Raw genomic sequence first — 18,863 nt, forward strand, 5'->3', positions numbered from 1 at the left:
AATCACCTAAGGCATGGGTGAAAAACTGTCACCTCCATAATGCAAGGTTTCTAGTCCAAGAGCAAGGTGTTTTATCTCCTGATTCAGAGGACCCTCACTAATATAAGGTTTAATAAAGTTTTGCCACAGTGATCCAATAGCCAACTCCTATTAGGCAATCCCAACACATATATGTTGTCAGACATAGACAACATAGGCAAGCAAATCAAAAGGCCTGAGACCTTAACCCAGTGTTCAGAACTCTAAACCAATCCTTTGAGTACCTCAGCAGATTTAACCTCTTGCATTGTCCTCTTAGAGTGGGTCTCTAACCCACAGTTGTAGCCTTGGATTCTAAACATACAGAAGAACATCCCCTAGGTGGGACTCTAACCCATAGTGTTGTTGTCGTTCCTGTTGCTCTCTCATGTCTGACTCTGTGCCACCCCATGGACTGCAGCATGCCAAGCTTCCCTGTCCTTCACTATCTTCTGGTGTTTGCTCAAATTCATGTCCACTGAGTCGGTGATGCCATCCAACCATCTCACCCTGTCTAACCCACAGTCCTGATTAGATTATTAGACCAAAGACACATTTTAACTACATTTAGCACATTTAGCTACAGGGACATTATAATGAGTTTACTCACCCCAAAGATGTCTGCTCTAGGAGCTGTTTCTTTTATTAAAAGTGAAAGGATCCTGAGGATCCCGGAGTGCCATGGTGAGGAAGCAGGAACCCGAAAGATGACTCTCTAGACAAAACTCAATCGAGGTGGCTACTCAGGGTGGGTGCTGAGAACTCACACTCTGCCAGGGGCTACAGTGCCTCAGGCAGATGGTCACAAGTCCTAAATCTCAACTGGGCTGCTCTAACTCACTGAACATGGGCTCACTGCACGATGCTCAGAGAAGTCAATACTTATGGCAAGAACTTTAGAGAAAAGAGCTTTACTGCAAGGCCAAACAATGCAGGAGGTAAGGTATCAAATCTCTCTTCAATCCAGGAGCCTGGGTGCAATCTAAGGGGTCCCCGGAATTTTAACTTGGAAGCAAATTGGCTAGTCTTCAATTAGTCCATTTCAGCTACTCAGGTTACTGGAAGCCAGGTTTTCCTTATTGAAGGACTTCTCACTTTGTAAATGGCCCTTGGGGCAACATTTCTCTGAGTTTTGCAGACAGAAGATCTTGGCTCTGGAGTCATCCTGAGGTCATGTGTTCCCTCTTGGACACATGCAGTTCTTTCTTTGTAAAATGACTCGAGGTGTGATTAATCAACAATCTATTTGAGAAGGTCAAACCAGTTTAAGCTGGTCAATTGTTTCACATGCTGTTTCACTAGCCCCCTGAACTCCATCCAACACATTACCCAAACTCCAAGACAAAGAAAATCACAGTGAACTAAATGTTGCCTAGCAGGGACAATCATGTAACATTCACACCAGAGGATGTAACATAGAATGTGCTTGAGGTAGAATCTTTTCCAGTTGGAAACAAGTCAAAGTTCTTAGAATTTTTGTCATTGACCAGTATCTTCCCTCCCAGATAGCCGTTCATCTAAATAACAAATATTTCCACGTATTTAAGTACCAACAAAAAATCTAGAACTTGGCTAGAATTTGCCCAGTTACAACAAGATAAAATAATCTAGTAGGTCCTTAAGGAGAGGTCTCTGGCTCCCTCAACCCACGGTAAAGGTCACCATTCCAGGAGACTGTGGATTCTCTGAGGCCCTCCATCTGAGGATCTGGCCATGCTCACCACTCCCACTGTCTCTCTAGCCCACCCGGCAAGTTCACTTGAAATGATCTCTCACTGAAGCCTCTGTGTTTTCCTAAGGCTCCAAACCGAGACAGTGTATTAAAAAACAGAGACATCAGTTTGCTGACAAAGGTCCCTGTAGTCAAAGCTATGGTTTTCCCAGTCATCATGTATGGGTGTCAGAGTTGGACCATAAAGAAGACTGAGTGCTGAAGAAGTGATGGTTTCGAACTGTGGTCTTGGAGGAGACTCTTGAGAGTCCCTTGGACAAAAGGAGATCAAGCCAGTCCAGCCTAAAGGAAATCAACCCTGAATATTTGTTGGAAGGACTGATGCTGAATCTGACTCCAATACTTGGGCCACCTGATGCGAAGAGCCGACTCCTTGGAAAAGACCCTGAAGCTAGGAATGACAGATTGAGGGCAGGAGGAGAAGGGGGCACCAGAGGGCAAGATGGTTGGATGGCATCACTGACTCAATGGACATGAGTTTGAGAAAACTCTTGGAGAGAGTGAAGGGCAGGGAGGCCTGGTGAGCTGCAGTCTGTGGGGTCTCAAAGAATCAGACACAACTGAGTGACTGAGGACACACACACAACACTCCATGATATGTATATATTACATATTTATCCACTGATACAGCAAAGGACATTTAGGCTGCTTCCCTGTATTGGTTATTGTGAATAATGCTGCAACAAATATGGGAAGGAAAATATCTCTGGGAGATTCTAATTTTAATTCCTTTGGATTAAAACCCAGAAGTGGGCTTGCTGAATCATATGGTAATTCAATTTTTAATTTTTGAGGAACTTCAATACTGTTTTCCACAATGGTTGCACCCATTGACATTCTCACTAACATTATAAAAGAGTTCTCTAAATGCTTGCTCTTAATCATCTTACTCTGTCCTGGAGAGGAAGCATGACAATCAATTTTTCAAATTATTGTTCTGGTAAAAACACTGGACACGAGATCTACTCACTTAAATCTTTAGGCCCACAATACAGTAATGTTAAATATAGGCACAATGTTGCACAGCAGATCTCTGGAATTTATTCATCTTGTATAACTGAAACATTAAACCACGTGAAAAGCAGCTGCACATGCAGTCACCATGTGCCGTGATTTTGGAGCCACCAAATAAAGTCTCTCACGGTTTCCATTGTTTTCCATCTATTTGCCGTGAAGTGATGGGACCAGACGCCATGATCTTTGTTTTTTGAATGTTGAGTTTTAAGCCAACGTTTTCCCTTCTCTTTCACTTTCATCAAAAGGCTCTTTAGTTCTTCTTTGCTTTCTGCCATAAGGATGGTATCATCTGCGAATCTGAGGTTATTGATATTTCTCCTTGCAGTCTTGATTCCAGCTTGTGCTTCATCCAGCCATGCATTTTGCAAGATGTACTCTGCATATGAGTTAAATAAGCAGAGTGACAATATACAACCTTGATGTACTCCTTTCTTTCTAGTTGACTTAGCTATAAGTTTTAGCTATTGTATTCTTTTTTTTTATGTTCACTCTTTTTTCATTTTTATTTTTATCTTTTAAAAATTTTTTAATTTTTTTTTAATTTTTATTTTTACTTTATTTTACTTTACAATACTGTATTGGTTTTGCCATACAGTGACATGAATACACCACGGGTGTACATGCGATCCCAAACTTGAACCCTGCTCCCACCTCCCTCCCCACAACATGTTCATCGCAGCACTGTTTATAATACCCGGGACATGGAAACAACCTAGACGTCCATCAGCAGATGAATGGATAAGAAAGCTGTGGTACATATACACAATGGAGTATTACTCAGCTGTGTTCCTTTTTTTTTCAATTTTATTTTTTGATATTACAATACTGTATTGGTTTTGCCATACATTGTCATGAACCCACAACAGGTGTACATGAGTTCCCAACCCTGAACCCCCCTCCCACCACCCTCCCCATATCATCTCTCTGGGTCATCCCAGTGCACCAGCCCCAAGCATCCTGTATCCTGTATCAAACCTAGACTAGCGATTCGTTTCTTACATGATAGTGTACTTGTTTCAATGCCATTCTCCCAAATCATCCCACGCTTTCCCTCTCCCACAGTCCAAAAGTCTGTTCTTTACATCTGTGTCTCTGCATATAGGTTAAATAAGCAGGGTGACAATATACAACCTTGATGTATTCCTTTCTTTCTACTTGATGTAGCTATAAGTTTTAGCTATTGTATTCTTACAATAATGTAAGCTAGAGAAAACACAATGTTATTGAGAAAATCTTAAGAGAAAATATATTCACAGTACGGTATTTATCAATATTGTAGTTTGCAGCATGCATTTGCAAGAATTGTCTGTCAGTACATACATCTATGTTGCCTCATATGACATGAAAGACTATAGATACAAAACACCAAATATCAACAATGAAAAAATAACGTGAAAAGCAATCCATAGTTACAGGTATAATGATTCAAGCATCGATAACGAAGAAGCAGCGATGTGATTGCTATATAGTAGCCTAGTGTAACTGATAGGATTGCTTTGTGGTAGCCAAGCATATTGTAATGAATGGATCACTGAAAATTTTTCTACCCTACACTATTTCAGTCATATTTATAATAAAGTACTGGAAACATTGTTACTTTAAGAGAAAACACTTACCTGTGAGGATAGGCTGATGTGCTGTTTATCCATTCACAAGAGAGAGATGGGACAGTGTATGGTAATATAATTCTTTGAAAGCAAAATTATAAAACAGAGAATATAAACATTATTAATTTTATATTAAATGTCACTCAGCTTCTGCCTATGCAATGGTAGGCTATCCATTTCAATACAAGTCTTGCACGCAATGTTCTACATGATGAATACTTAGCTGGTGGTGATGATGAAGATGGTGACACAGAAACATCTCATACAGTCCTTGCCTACAGTTATTAGCTCTTAGCACTAAGACACTCACACACATACCCAACAGATAAGGTTATTACCAGTATGGCACAGTGAGTATTTACTACTCATTGAGTGGAAGTGGATCGTCATGAAGGTCTTCATTCCTGACACCTTCTTGCTGAGGAGGCTGAGGAGGAGGAGGAAGAGGAGGGTTGACCTTGCTGAGTGGCAGAGATGGAAGAGCAGAGGAGGTGGAAGGGGGGGCAGGGGAAGCAGGCACACTCAGGGTACCTTTATGGAAATACACTGTAATTTCTGTCTGAAGGTTTTGCTTTTTCATTTCTCTAAAAACGTTTCTGTGTGTTATCAGTCCTTCTTCCACCATTTGCTTTTGCTTCAGTGCCCATATCACAGAAGGGTCCATGCCATACAAGAGTCAGAAGCAGTCTTGAGAACTCAGAATGCTTCTGCCAGACTGTCTAGTGCCAGTTTGTTTCCTGGCACTGCTGCTTCTAGGTCTTCTCCCTCATCATCCGGCTCTGGTTCGGAACCACTCATCTCCATCAAGTCGTATTCTGTTAATTCCTCTGCTGCAGGGTCTGCTAGCGCTTGGATTTTTCCAAGATCTGTATTTTGGGACTCTTCACCCCTGCCACCTTTTCATGTCATATCCACAGTCTCTTGCATGATTTTCTTAGCTGACTCTCTCCCAAATCCTAAGAAGGCATGCACAACACCTGGACAGATTTATTTAGCAGGAAATTATTGTTTGGGACTTTCATGGGTTGTGGGGTTTTTGTTTTGTTTTTTTTTGTAACAACAATTGCATCTTCAGTCGTGTAATCCTTCCACTTCATGATGTTCTATCCGGGTTCTCTTCCATAGCACTGACAATCATTTCCATAGAGTACCAGGTGTAATGAGCTTTAAAGGTCCCTTTGACCCTCTCATCCATAGGCTGACTTAGAGATGTTGTGTTTAGGGGAAAGGAGACACTTTGACGCCTTCAGTGTTGAACTCACAGGGTTCTGGGTGGCCAAAGCATTGTCCAGTATCAAAAGAATTGTAAAAGGCCATCCCTAACTGGCAAGGTACTTTCTGCATCCAGGGACGAAGCACTGATGAAACCAATCCCCCCAAAGGGTTCCTGCTGTCCAGCCTTCTTGCTGTACAACTGAAACACTGGCAGATGATGTTTATCATTTCCCTTTAAAGCTCAGGGTTAGCAGCTCTATAGGTTAGGGGAGTCCTGATCATTTGCACAAAAACCTGACGGAATTGCACAAAAGCATAAAATAGCCTCTCTCTTTCTGTCTCAAATCCTGGAGCTCATTTCCCTTCCTTACCAGTGAATATACTTTGTGGCATTTCATCCAGAATAGGGCACTTTCATCTACCTTAAAACCTGTCCAGACAGATGTCCTTTATCCTCAGGGATTTTCTGTTTTAAATTTTATTGGAGTGTATTTGATTTACAATGTTGTGTTAGTTTCAGGTGTACTGCAAAGTGATTTGTTATTCATATACATATATGCATCCTTTTAGAGAATCTTTCCTCATATAAGTTATCACGGATTGTTGACTTTCCTGTTCTATGCAATAGATCCTTGTTGGTTATCTATCTTAAATGCAGTACTGTTTATACGTTCATCCCAAGCTTCTGATTTATTCCTCCCCGCCACGTTTCCTCCTTGGTAATGCGTTTGAACTGTGGTGTTGGAGAAGAGTGTTGAGAGTCCCTTGGACTGCAAGGAGATCCAACCAGTCCATTCTGAAGGAGATCAACCCTGGGATTTCTTTGGAAGGAATGATGCTAAAGCTGAAACTCCAGTACTTTGGCCACCTCATGAGAAGAGTTGACTCATTGGTAAAAACCCTGATGCTGGGAGGGATTGGAGAAGGAGGAGAAGGGGACGACCGAGGATGAGATGGCTGGATGGCATCACGGACTCGATGGACGTGAGTCTGAGTGAACTCTGGGAGACGGTGATGAACAGGGAGGCCTGGCGTGCTGTGATTCATGGGGTCACAAAGAGTCGGACACGACTGAGCGAATGAACTGAACTGAACTGAAGCATAGGTTCATTTTTGATATCTGTACACTCTTTTTCTATTTTGTAAATAAGTTTATTTCTATCATTTTTTAAAATTATCTTTCCACATCTGAGTGATGTGACATTTGTCTTTGTCTGACTTCACTTACTATGAAAAGTTCAAAGATGCCCATTTTCTCCACTTTTACTCAACATGATTTCAGAAGTCCTAGCCGTGACAATCAGAGAAGAGAAGAAAGAAAAGGAATGCAAGTTGGGAAAGAAGTGAACCTGCACCGTTTGCAGATGACATGATACTAGATATGCAAAAGCCTAAAGTTGCTGCGAGAAAACTACTAGAGCTCAATGAATTGGTAAAGTTGCAGGATACAAAATTAATACCCAGTGATTTTCTTAATGACATATGGGAAACCACCTGTTGCCTCTTGTTTGCAAAAGCTGCTTCCTCTATCATTTAGGTATTTTGAAGTCAAACCTCTTTCTGAAATTATCAGATCATCCTTTGCTGGCACTAACTTTTCCAGCTTTAGATTCCTCACCCACTTTGGCTTTAGGTTGTTATAATGCCTTTTCTTTTTCTTCAATCATGTTAGAGTCTATAGATATGCCTTGCTTATAGCAATCCTGCACCCACATACAAGCTGTATCTTCAATACAAGATAAAAACGTATTTCACAAAAAGCACAAGATTTTCACACCTGCTGGTGTAGCTGCAGTGATGGCTTCATAAATTTCCTTTTCTTTTTCTTACAGTAGTCCTAATGCTGGATTCATTCATCTTGAAATGGTGGCAACCATGACTGCAGATCCAAACCAGTATACAGCGAGCAATCCAACCTTTTTGTATAATGTCATGACTTCTCTCTGCTTCTTGAGAGCACTTCCAGCACCACGAGCGGCACTTCACATGAGTCCTATTGTGTTATTCAAAGTTTACAGTATCGTACCTAACGGAGTAAGAAATAGCTGTGAATCATTGGTGATCACAGTTTTTGAGATAACACTTTAGTATAGAAACTGTTCATCATAGATGCATAGTGCTATTCATGATCCATGTCTGTGTGTGTGTGTTGTTCTTACCAATACAAGTGCAGCTGATCTAAGTTTCATGCTTACCTGTGGTACTTGAATTTCTTAATTGGATTCTGGACCTTCTATAAAGGTTATTTTGCTACTTATATACTGTTAAAATCTGGGCTGCGGAGGGGAAACAGGGGCTGGGAATTCCTGTTCCCCTCTATTGCAGATGCCACACAGACAAGACCTTTATTTTTATATTTTTTAATTTCCTGATATGAACAATTTCACTCACTGTCCATTATCATTGGCAAGAATCTACCAATTCTCTTGTCATGTCATCTTGTTCTGAACCACCAAAGGAGATTCAAGGATTTCTGATTCAATAAAAACACCTTTGTGCTTATACTGAATTACAGCAATAAATGGGATATACTTTGTTTATAAACACAAAAATGGAAGTCAAATTAACCTTCAGTTACAAGAAGCGTATTCCAATAGTGCCAGAAAGAAAGCCCTAAACAGAAAAAGATACATCTCCCAGTTACTGAGGCCAAGCAAGAACAAAAAAAGACATAAAATGTGCTCCCTTCAGATCCACCTTGGCACTCAATTACTTGGAATACTTACTTCTCTTTTCAACCCCAAGATGAAGGATCTGCCCTGGATGTCACTATGTGCGAGGAGCTGGCGGACTTGGTTCTGGAACGTGCCCGGCCCATGGCAGTAGCGCTCTGTCTCTCTCAGCTCTCGAGGCCTCTCTCTACCTCATCCTATGATGGAATTCAGGACCTCCCAGGGCTGACAGCACGAAGTGGACGCTACAGAACCCCAGTGGTTCTGGGTGGCTATTTCTTTCACTTCTTTTTAAGGGGCCTCACATATAGGTTTGACAGTTGCTACTCTGACCTGAGATTGCCCTCCTTAGACCAAAGGTCTCAAGTCCCTGACGACTGTACTGAGACAACAGAGAAAAGAGATGCTCAGCTTGAGAGCTCTGCCTGAAGGCTTCTTACACCTCATATTCTGGGCTGTTGCTTTCCTCAGTCCAGTTGCATGGGTGTCTTCCTAAAGGCCCTTGCCCCTTTGATTAAAGCCTTCTTGGGAAATGCCACATCCCTGGAAGGCTCTGAGTACTTTCTCTCCTGCAGACCTTGCAGAGAAGGAATCCCTGTCCTAGGAGTGATAAGAGATAGGAAATCCATGGCATAAGTAAGGGGGCCCAGGTAGAGACCTGTGAGAGAAACAAAACGTGGTAACCTGTCCCTTCTCTCCTTCAGCCAGACTTCTCAGGCAACCTCTGTTCTAATCAATAACCTTTATATTTTAGATCTAACAGATTTCTTTTATACAAAGGAATGGCTGTGAGATGAGGTTTTTGAGTCCCTTACTGATCTTATAAGCTTATCTAAAACTGAAAACTTTCAGAGCTTTTAAGATGTTTGAACCCCCATGTGTGTGGGCAGATGATCCTATTGCCAGCAAACACTATCTCCTTTTTCCTCTCTTCATATGTCATATTTATTTTGGCATTACTATTATTATTGCTCTGGCTATGGATTACAATATAATAGTTTGACCTGAGAGTCCCTCTTCTTAATGCTTCATACATTTCACAGTAATGAGAATAAAAAGGGAAGTAAGGGCACAAGTCAGACCAGGCTTGCAGGAGTGAGAGGGTGAGCTTCAGACTAACTCAGATCAAGGGCCTGTGACCATCCCTGTCACTTAAACAGCCATGGAAAAGTTTGTCATATCGGTATCGGTGTCATCTCTGAGAGTGCCTTGGGTTCTTTAACTGTGAAGGGAGTTTGACAAGCCCTGTCTGGAAGGACTGCTGGCATGTGGTGGTAACTGTAAAGCATCTGCCACAGAGCCTGGCAGGCACCATAACCCTCCCTTCTCATGACTTTCTAGAACTGACATCAAAGGGTAGGGCATGACTCTCCTTTGTCCCCTCTATTCAGGGATGAGTAGACCCACAGTCTCTGCTCGGGCTTCACAATTTGACTTCTGGTGGGGCCTGGGGAATCCCCTCCTTCTTGACCCGAGGCCTATCTCCTCATACCTCCCTGTGAGCCTGGAGGAGGAAATAAGGCGGCCTTATTTAGCCACCCCTACCCATAGTCTCACAAGAACGAACGCTGTGGCAAGCTCCCTGAGGATGACAGACGGTTCCTCTCAGGGTCCAAAATCAGGGTTCCAAATTGACTCTCAGCCAAGCCCAAGACTCCCCCTTCTGTTGACATGGGAACACCACCATCGGACCAAAACCCTGACGTTCCTGCTACTCCTCGGTCAGAGCTGAAGGGCCCCTTGGCCTGGTAAATCGGCCCGAGGCCTTCTGGGCTGAGAGTAGGGAACATACTGTGTGGCCATCCTGGTATTTGTGTTCCCACGTTCTTGCTGTCCTCACCGTCTTGGAAACATTCCCCAGATGGAAACATTCCCTGACTTGCCTTAAAGCTTCTGCACCCAGGCCGGTAATTCCCTGATCCCTGAGGAAGAAGAGGAGTTTGCCTCATAGGGCCACCACAGGCCATGGTCTTCTGAGGCTAAGAATAATGGAAGGAATATGTTCTGCCCCCACTGTTTTGAGGAGGGTGATCTTTTCACGTCTTCAGGGTCCTTACCTTGACTTCTGGCACAATGTGGAAATCATCCTTCTGCTGAGCTTCGGCTGCTCCCTTTGATCAGGATGAGGTTCCTTACCTCCATGTGATCCTCTGGGAGGAAGTGAGGAGGGCTCACCACGTCACCCGGCCTAAGTGGCACAGTCTCAGGCCCGACAACAGGGACAGTGCCCTCTGTAGCCCCCTTCTTTCTGGGAGGGATCCTTCCCTGTCAGTCTGTATCATCAGTTGACTCCTGTTAGGAACTGGGTACCCTTCCTCAGCTGATACTGGCTCCCTCCATTAGCCCAAGGACTTTAAAGCCCTGAAGCCATTCGCCGTCAGAAAATAAGGGATAAACCTAGTCTGAAAGCTCTGCCTGTTCCCTCCCAGGGCCCATTACATTTGTAGGCCTTTCTGAGAATTTATCTGTAATGGAGTAGTTGGTTGCCACACTCTTCATACAGGACTGTACAAATGTCATGCCTGGGATTTCCACTCTCTGATGAAGAGCCAGCCTATAAACCAAGGTCGTCTCCTTGAAACCCTCCAGGCAGAAGTCAGGAGGCCCTTGACTTGGCCAGCACTTACCTATGCCTCCCAGGGCTAGCTGGAGAGGAGAGACAAAGTGCAGCCCTGTCGGCTGTGGATTCAGGGGCTTCGTGTCCACACCCTGGGTCCTCACTTTGACTCTGCGCCCTTCCTGGGGCTCTATTCTCTACAGAATCCCAATGTCCCCACCTTCCCAGGACCTGAGTTGAAAGTGTTAAGCACAGCAGCCCAGATAGTTCTGGACTTCATGGGCTTGCCAATGAGGACACGTCTTAAGGATCCTACTGTTCTGGATGGGTCTTTCCATCACCCTCATTCAGGTTAATCACCATCATTTCTGAGAGACTGATTCTCCCTACCAACCTCAGAACTCTGCGCCGAGACCAAGTTTCTTAGGTCTCCGAGAAGCCTGAAGAATAAGTGAGGCTATGCTAATAGGCTAAGCCTAACAGTTCTGAATTCCTCTGTGTCTGAGATCAGAAGGGAGTCCTGTCCCAGTCACCACCATCCCCCATATTCTTGCATCTTGCTCTCCTCAACCCTCCTACATGGGGGTCTTGCTTTCTGTGTCTTGGATTAAAGGCCTTTGGGGAAATTCCACGTCTCTACAAACTCTTCAGCTATGTTTGCTCTGCAGTGCTACAGAGAATGGGTCCCTGTCCCAGGAGTGATGGGAGATGGAGAAGCTATAGTCCAAGGCAGGAGTCCCTGGACAGGTGGTAGTCCTTTAGGGAGAAAAAAGTAGATCAATCTATCTGCTCAGCCACGTGAAGATTCTCACGTCATTTCTGTTCTGATAGGTTTGCTTTCTACAGGGAAGAGACTGTAAGGATGAAATGGCGACTCCTTGGTCTTCAGAGGTTATCTAACATGGCCAGTGTACACACTAATACTGTCCCTGAATATTGTTTTTTTCACTTATCTATGAGTAGTGAGTAAGGGATACATATCTTTGGTTAAGGATACCTGGCATTCTTACTGCACTGGCTACATATTTTGATCCAGTAGCTTGAGCACAAGGGCAATCTTTTCTATCACCTAGGACAAATTATGGAGTCCTGAGAAAAGCACTGAAATAAAAGATACAGGGTGGGGACTTTCCTGGTGGTCCAATGGCTAGGACTCCAGGCTCCCGATGCAGGGGGCCCAGGTTTGATCCCTGGTCAGGGAACTAGACCACACGTGCAGCAACTAAGATCCAGCACAGCTAAATTAATAAATAAATAAAAATAAACAAAGAAATGTCAAATGTTAAAAGTACTTGTTAAAAAAAAAAAAAAGACAAGGGTATGTCTCAGGTTGGGGGGGAGAACAACATTATGTGTGCCAAAGTAGTTCAGAGCAGGAGTCTATCGCCTGCTGTCATTTACCAGCATTATGTATTTAAGCACAAAACCAAACTCTATGAGCCTTGGGCTCTCCACTGTGAAGGAAGTTTGATAAGCCCTTTCTTGTCAGATTGCTGGAATATAGGTATTTATGGAAAGCTTCTGTCATGGCGCCTGTCTCTATTGAAACATTAGGAGCAACAGCAGTTATTACTATGATTATCTTGACCTCAGATGTTACATCAGCTGGATTTTTTCAGTCTATCATATGTCAGAAACTATGAAGCGTTCCAACTGGGAAAAGAAAAGACCCAACCTCCCAAATCAGCCAAAATTCAGCTAAGCAATGAAACCAAAGTAATATGTTCTCTCCGACCCCTCTTTACCCTGCTTCTTTCTTGTTCTTCGTGAAGTAGAGAGTATCTCAGCCTCTTCCATAGAATGACAGCATCTCTGAGAAACTATCATGAATGCACAGAGGCTAAGACTTTTTTGACTAAACATCACCAGTACAAGCATGAAGACTTCTGAAGAGCAGATTCTCAATGGTTGTGTAAACAAGAGGCCCGAATAAATCATTTGCTGTAATTTATATTCTCAAACATTCTTGAAAACCATAAAGCATAAGCAGAGGCAAGTATGTGTCTTTTACATTTACAAAGAGGGAGACTAACCAGAGAGTAAAGCAAGCCAAAAACTGTAGGAATTTCAGCTATCTCCCTAACAATGTATTAATGTTCTGAGCCTCAATTAGTGTGGTGTTTTTTGCATTTCTAAGGACACTCTTATCCTAAAGTGATGTTATTCTCACCCTGGATCACAAAGGTGATGTGAGGATTTCCAATATTTATTTGAGAAAACAAAATTTTTGCTCCTAAATCTGACAAACAGCAAACTGTGTGTGACCCATGTTATTCATATGCTTATAATCATGAATCTAAATGACCTTTCTGTTGAAAAATTTTAAGAACTGAAAATTGGAGGAAATACAGTCAACAAGTTATTGATGCATTTCAGGAACACAGATTGAAAGGCTTCTCCACGCACAAAGTGAACAATGAGCTTCAGACCACACTAGGGGCGAGATGAGCGGCTGGATGCGGCCCTGAGGCGCGCAGTGGTCAAAGCTGAAGGCCCAGCAGCAGCGGAGGGTGCAGTGCCAGGCCAGGCTGAAGCAGAAGGGCCGGCAGCGGCTGAGGGTGCAGTGCCAAGCCTGGCCGAAGCAGAAGGGCCAGCAGCGGCTGAGGGTGCAGTGCCAGGCCAGGATGAAGCAGAAGGGCCAGCAGCGGCTGAGGCAGCAATGCCAGGCTTGGTCGAAGCAGAAGGGCCAGCAGCGGCTGAGGCAGCAATGCCAGGCTTGGTCGAAGCAGAAGGGCTAGCGCTGGCTGAGGCAGCAGTGCCAGGCCTGGCTGAAGCAGAAGGGCCAGCAGCGGCTGAGGCAGCAGTGCCAGGCCTGAGTGAGGCAGAAGGGCCAGCCCTGGCTGCCCCTCTGTCTCCGGTGCTCTCTACCTCCTCTCTCCAAGCCTCCTCATACTGTGGCAGGAAGGCAGTATGACCCGAATCCTTGACCTTGGCCAAAAACTGCAGGACTTTCATCTTGCTGGTTTCTGTGAGCAATTTAGGACCCCACAGGAACTCATAGCGAGGGGGATCACTGCTGGGCACCTGGCGGTACTCCAGATACCCTTCCCGCACCAGATCTTCTGTGATGAGCTTCCTGGGCTCTCCAAAGATGAAGTGACTTCTCCCATCATAGATGTCCAGCATATTCAGGAACTTCCAGATCTTCTCCTCAGGGGCGTGGTTGCCATTCAGGTAGATGACACCCAGCAGAGGCATCAGAAGACCATTCTTCGGCAGCCCCCAGTCACCTCTCATAGACTCACTGTCGCTGAGATCTAGGTTGCTCACCAGGGTATAGCAGTGACTGTTGGGCCTGACTTCCTTCAGCACCAGGCCAAACACCAGCTCCATGTGCTCAGAGGCCCTGCTAAGGATCTCAGGGAATTGTTCCCTGTACCTTCTAGTGACTGCCTTCAGCATTTCAGACCTCTTAATGAGCGCCCTCATCGTATACTTACACAGCATGTACTGAACCAACACCTCTGCCTTCCAGGTCAGAAGATCTGTATGAGAGCTCCCAGCAGCAGCTGAGGCCTGGGAGGAATTTTCCCCTTCCTGAACTTGGCCCTCGGCACCTACACCAGATCTCGAGCGTGCTGCGCGCCCGACACCAGATCTTTTGTGTATAGCACCTGCAGCAGCGCTGGTGTTGCCTTGGGCTCCCTGAGGCCCCTTGGAGGTGCCAGCAGCAGACGAGCTTGAGGGACCGCTCTCTGAATCAGGAGGGGAGGAGGAGGTGGTCTCTTCTCCCCCAGATGTGGTAGCCTGATCATGAAGACCCTGGGTCTCAGCCCGGGCCTGGCGACGTTTCTCACGAGCACGGTGCTTACTCTTCTGCCCACGAGGCATGATGGCTGTGGTCAGGGACCGCAGGCACGAGTCTGGGCCAATAGACAGGAGGTGTGGGCACCTGGAGGATGGAGAATGAGCTGACATGAGCACCTTAAAACAGGGAGATTCTGCATTGGCTTAATCAAAGGCCGCCTCTGCAGGTGTCCTTGAGGACACTGCCCTAGGAACCCACAAGGCTCCTGTTGTCCTGCTTAGCCTTTCCCCACACAATCCCACAGAGGAAGAATAGAGGCCGTACTTTTCCTCTGCGACCTCTCAGCCCTGCTTTGGATTCACTCAGGTGACAGCAGGTGCCAGCAGTGGGGTTTTCTAAGTTCTACTTCACTGTTATCACATCAAGTCCTGGCGGAGCCTTGGCACCCTTCCCTCTGCTACACTGATGCCGACACTTTAGACATCCCCATGATCCAGAGGTAAGTGAAGGGATGCCTCAGTCCACCTCCCTGCCAGGAGATAGACAACCAGTGCTGAGAGCTCATTAGGGTCTTTTCTACCCTGAGTTCACTGGGATCATCATGCAAGGTCCTTACCTCGGCTCCTTAAAACATCGGGCACCATTATCCATTCGCGGGCTGCTGTCTGCACCTTCAGACTAGACATTTCCCCTCCCGCAGACTTCGTATAATACAGTAAAGAAGGTGCTGAGCCTCACAGCCCTTCCCTGAGATTTCCTGGGCTGAAATCCGAGGGCTGGGATGGGTGCACTGAGCACTCACTCAGGTTCCTAATTGAGCTCCTGGTAGAGAAGCTCAACTTTCCCTTGAAGCGATGACTGCTTGATAGTAAAAGCCAGTCACTCCATGTCTCAAAAGCAGGAAGTGAAGATGACCTTATCTTACCAAACACGGTCTCCTGAGAACAAAATCTGGTGCAGGCAGGTTGATGTCCCTGTGGACCCTCACAAGATCCCAATTCAAGGTCTAAAATATTCTTTTGCTTCTGTTTTCTCCTATATGACTTTTTGGAAATAAATTTGTTTTTTACAATATTACAATATTAATTTATAATATTGTACCAGTTTCTGCCACACATCTGTATGAATCAGCCATAGGTTTATCTTATGTCTCCTCCATCTTGAAACTCCCTCCCACGTCACACCCCTCTTAAGTTATCACAGAACACTGGCTTTAAGCTCCCTGGTCATAAAACTAATTCCCACTGGTTATCTATTTTCCATATAGTAATATGTACCTTTTCAATGTTACTCTCTCAATCTGCCCCTCCCTCTCCTTCCCCCACTGTGTCCACGAGTGTGTTCTCTAGGTCTGCATCTCCAGGCTGCCCTGCAAATAGGTTCATCAGTACCATCTTTCTGGATTCCATATATATGCATTAATATATGATATTGGCTTTCCTCTTTCAGACTTAATTCACTCTGCATAAAAAAACTAGAAATAAAACTATCACATGAGCAAACAATGCCACTACTGGGCATATATCCTGAGGAAACGGTAATGGAAACAGACACCTGTACTCATGTTCACTGCAGCAGTCTTTACCATGGCCAGGACACAGAAGCAACCAAGGCCTACATTTGACTCATGACAGGGTGGAAGATTTCTCCCTCTGCTGACCACTCCATTCAGACCAAGACCCTGACTTCCCCATTAGCCCACAATGGGAATCGACATGTATCCTTGAGGTCTCCCAGGGACGAAGACAGGGAGATGTGGTCCGAATGACGTGGTGTGGAACATCCACAGCCCCCAACGTTCTCACCATCCACCAGGAAACCGCAAACCCTCCCTTGCCAACCTGAGGCTGCCCCCACTGACCTGGTCTTCACTTCCCTGAGATGTCCCGGGAAGTGTCATGTCAAAACGCCTGATTCTCCCAGTCCTGAAAATAGGACTGGCGCTTTATGTGGCTCCATTTCTTATGGGAGGAGCCCCCATCCTTACTAGCATCACAGCCATTAATATTGTTGGGGACTAGGTCCCTTCGTTGACCTGGGTCTATTCCATTACAGCAAGGCTCTCACTTCCCCAAAACCAGCTCCAGTGGACACCAGGGGGCACCACAGTTGGCCAGCTCTACCCGGGGCCTCCTAGAGCCCAGTATAGGGGGGCCGCTCAGACTGGCCCCCTTGCAGTGTCGAAGTCTGCTCATCAGCCCTCAGGGCCCTCCTCTAGGACCTAGAGCTTCTCCGGGGGTAGAATCCGGGCCTACCCCCCACAGACCAACGCCTTAGCCTGAGAAACTCTAGCGCACATTCAGCCGATAGCGCTGAGGGACTCATAAGAGCCATATCACAGGGGTGGGATGTGGATGGGTCACTTTTATTGCTGGGAGGGTTGGGAAAGTCCCTTCAGCTCCATTCAGGTCCTCACCTTGGTTCCGGACGAGTCCTGGACACTAGGTCTCCGCCAAACGGTCGCCGCAGCTACCGGCCGATCCGTTCGCTTTCAAAGCGGAAGTGGAGGGAGGGGAGCTGCGTAGGGTCCTACGTGGGGTCTCCCAGGGATGACGGCAGGGGCAGCGTGCTACGGGAACCCTGGTAGCTCAATATTCATCCGTCCTTGCATCCTCCTTGTGCAGTGTATCAGAGCCCAGGATGCCTCCTTGTATGAACCGAAGTCTTCCAGCTCCCAGACAAAGCCCTCGTCTTCCCAAGTCCCCAGTGGTGGGAGGCCAGCTTTGCTCTGAGCATCTCTGCTTGTCAGGTGGGTTGCCACTCTGTGAGCCTCCTTCGCTGGGGGAGAGATCCTCCCACTAGAACTGATGGTCCTCACCTTAAGTCCTGTTAGGGTCAACACACCCTCATCTGCAGATCTGGGTTCTGATCAGGCTAGAGGAGACTCAGCCCTCCCTAATATCACACAAGTTGAATGAGGGGACCACTCAGAAGTAGCTCTTTGGCGCTTCTCAGGGCTAAGAATTTATGGAATTCTGTTTGGCTCCCTCTGCAGGGGTCCCCGCTAACACTCAGCATCACATGTGAGGTCCTCTTTGAATTCAGGTCCCTCCCTCTGCGAAGCTGCGGCTGATTGTATTAGACAGAGGTCCCACCTCGCTAAGACTTCTAGACTGAAATCAACCTGACATCTGTGCCTAGCACTTCCTGGGGTCCACAGGATCAGTGATTTTCCAGGGCCTCCATTTACAGTGTGTGTATAGTGTGTATAGTGTGTGTATAGTGTATAGTGTGTGTATAGTGTGTGTATAGTGTGTATAGTGTATAGTATGTGTATAGTGTGTGTATAGTATGTATAGTGTGTATAGTGTGTATAGTGTATAGTGTGTGTATAGTGTGTGTATAGTATGTATAGTGTGTATAGTGTGTATAGTGTATAGTGTGTGTATAGTGTGTGTATAGTGTATAGTGTGTGTATAGTGTGTATAGTGTATACTGTGTGTATAGTGTGTATAGTGTATAGTGTGTGTATAGTGTGTATAGTGTATAGTATGTGTATAGTGTGTGTATAGTATGTATAGTGTGTATAGTGTGTATAGTGTATAGTGTGTGTATAGTGTGTGTATAGTATGTATAGTGTGTATAGTGTGTATAGTGTATAGTGTGTGTATAGTGTGTGTATAGTGTATAGTGTGTGTATAGTGTGTATAGTGTATACTGTGTGTATAGTGTGTATAGTGTATAGTGTGTGTATAGTGTCTATAGTGTGTATAGTGTATAGTGTGTGTATACTGTGTGTATAGTGTGTATAGTGTGCATAGTGTATAGTGTGTGTATAGTGTGTATAGTGTATAGTGTGTGTATAGTGTGTATAGTATATAGTGTGTGCATAGTGTGTATAGTGTATAGTGTGTGTATAGTGTGTGTATAGTGTGTATAGTGTGTATAAAGTGTATAGTGTATAGTGTGTGTATAGTGTGTGTATAATGTTTATAGTGTGCATAGTGTATAGTGTGTGTATAGTGTGTATAGTGTATAGTGTGTATAGTGTATAGTGTATAGTGTGTGTATAGTGTGTATAGTGTATAGTGTGTCTATAGTGTGTGTATAGTGTGTATAGTGTATAGTGTGTGTATAGTGTGTATAGTGTATAGTGTGTGTATAGTGTGTCTATAGTGTGTATAGTGTATAGTGTGTCTATAGTGTGTGTATAGTGTGTGTATAGTGTGTATAGTGTGTATAGTGTATAGTGTGTGTATAGTGTGTGTATAGTGTGTCTATAGTGTGTATAGTGTATAGTGTGTCTATAGTGTGTGTATAGTGTGTGTATAGTGTGTATAGTGTGTATAGTGTATAG

The 18,863-nt window shown here is 44.9% G+C and overlaps 1 protein-coding gene across 1 annotated transcript; it reads right to left on the minus strand.

The window, feature by feature from the left end:
• Positions 1-13,251: 13,251 nt before the first annotated feature.
• Positions 13,252-14,649, minus strand: LOC138071539 (melanoma-associated antigen B2-like). The gene is made up of 2 exons (XM_068963065.1): positions 13,440-14,649; positions 13,252-13,295 (listed from the first exon to the last, which is right to left on the minus strand). The coding sequence occupies exons 1-2, from the start codon at positions 14,647-14,649 to the stop codon at positions 13,252-13,254; spliced, it is 1,254 nt and encodes a 417-aa protein (XP_068819166.1).
• Between the last annotated feature and the right edge of the window lie 4,214 nt (positions 14,650-18,863).

Source organism: Capricornis sumatraensis, chromosome X, assembly GCF_032405125.1.
Source record: "Capricornis sumatraensis isolate serow.1 chromosome X, serow.2, whole genome shotgun sequence".
Taxonomy (NCBI): Eukaryota; Metazoa; Chordata; class Mammalia; order Artiodactyla; family Bovidae; genus Capricornis; species Capricornis sumatraensis.

Bases quoted from the DNA above. Each gene is read 5' to 3' on its own strand.
- LOC138071539 (XM_068963065.1), bottom strand. From the start codon at position 14,649: ATGCCTCGTGGGCAGAAGAGTAAGCACCGTGCTCGTGAGAAACGTCGC. The intron at 13,296-13,439 runs GGCCTGGCACTG...CAGCTTTGACCA, and splicing joins TGGCCCTTCTGCTTCATCCT to CTGCGCGCCTCAGGGCCGCA.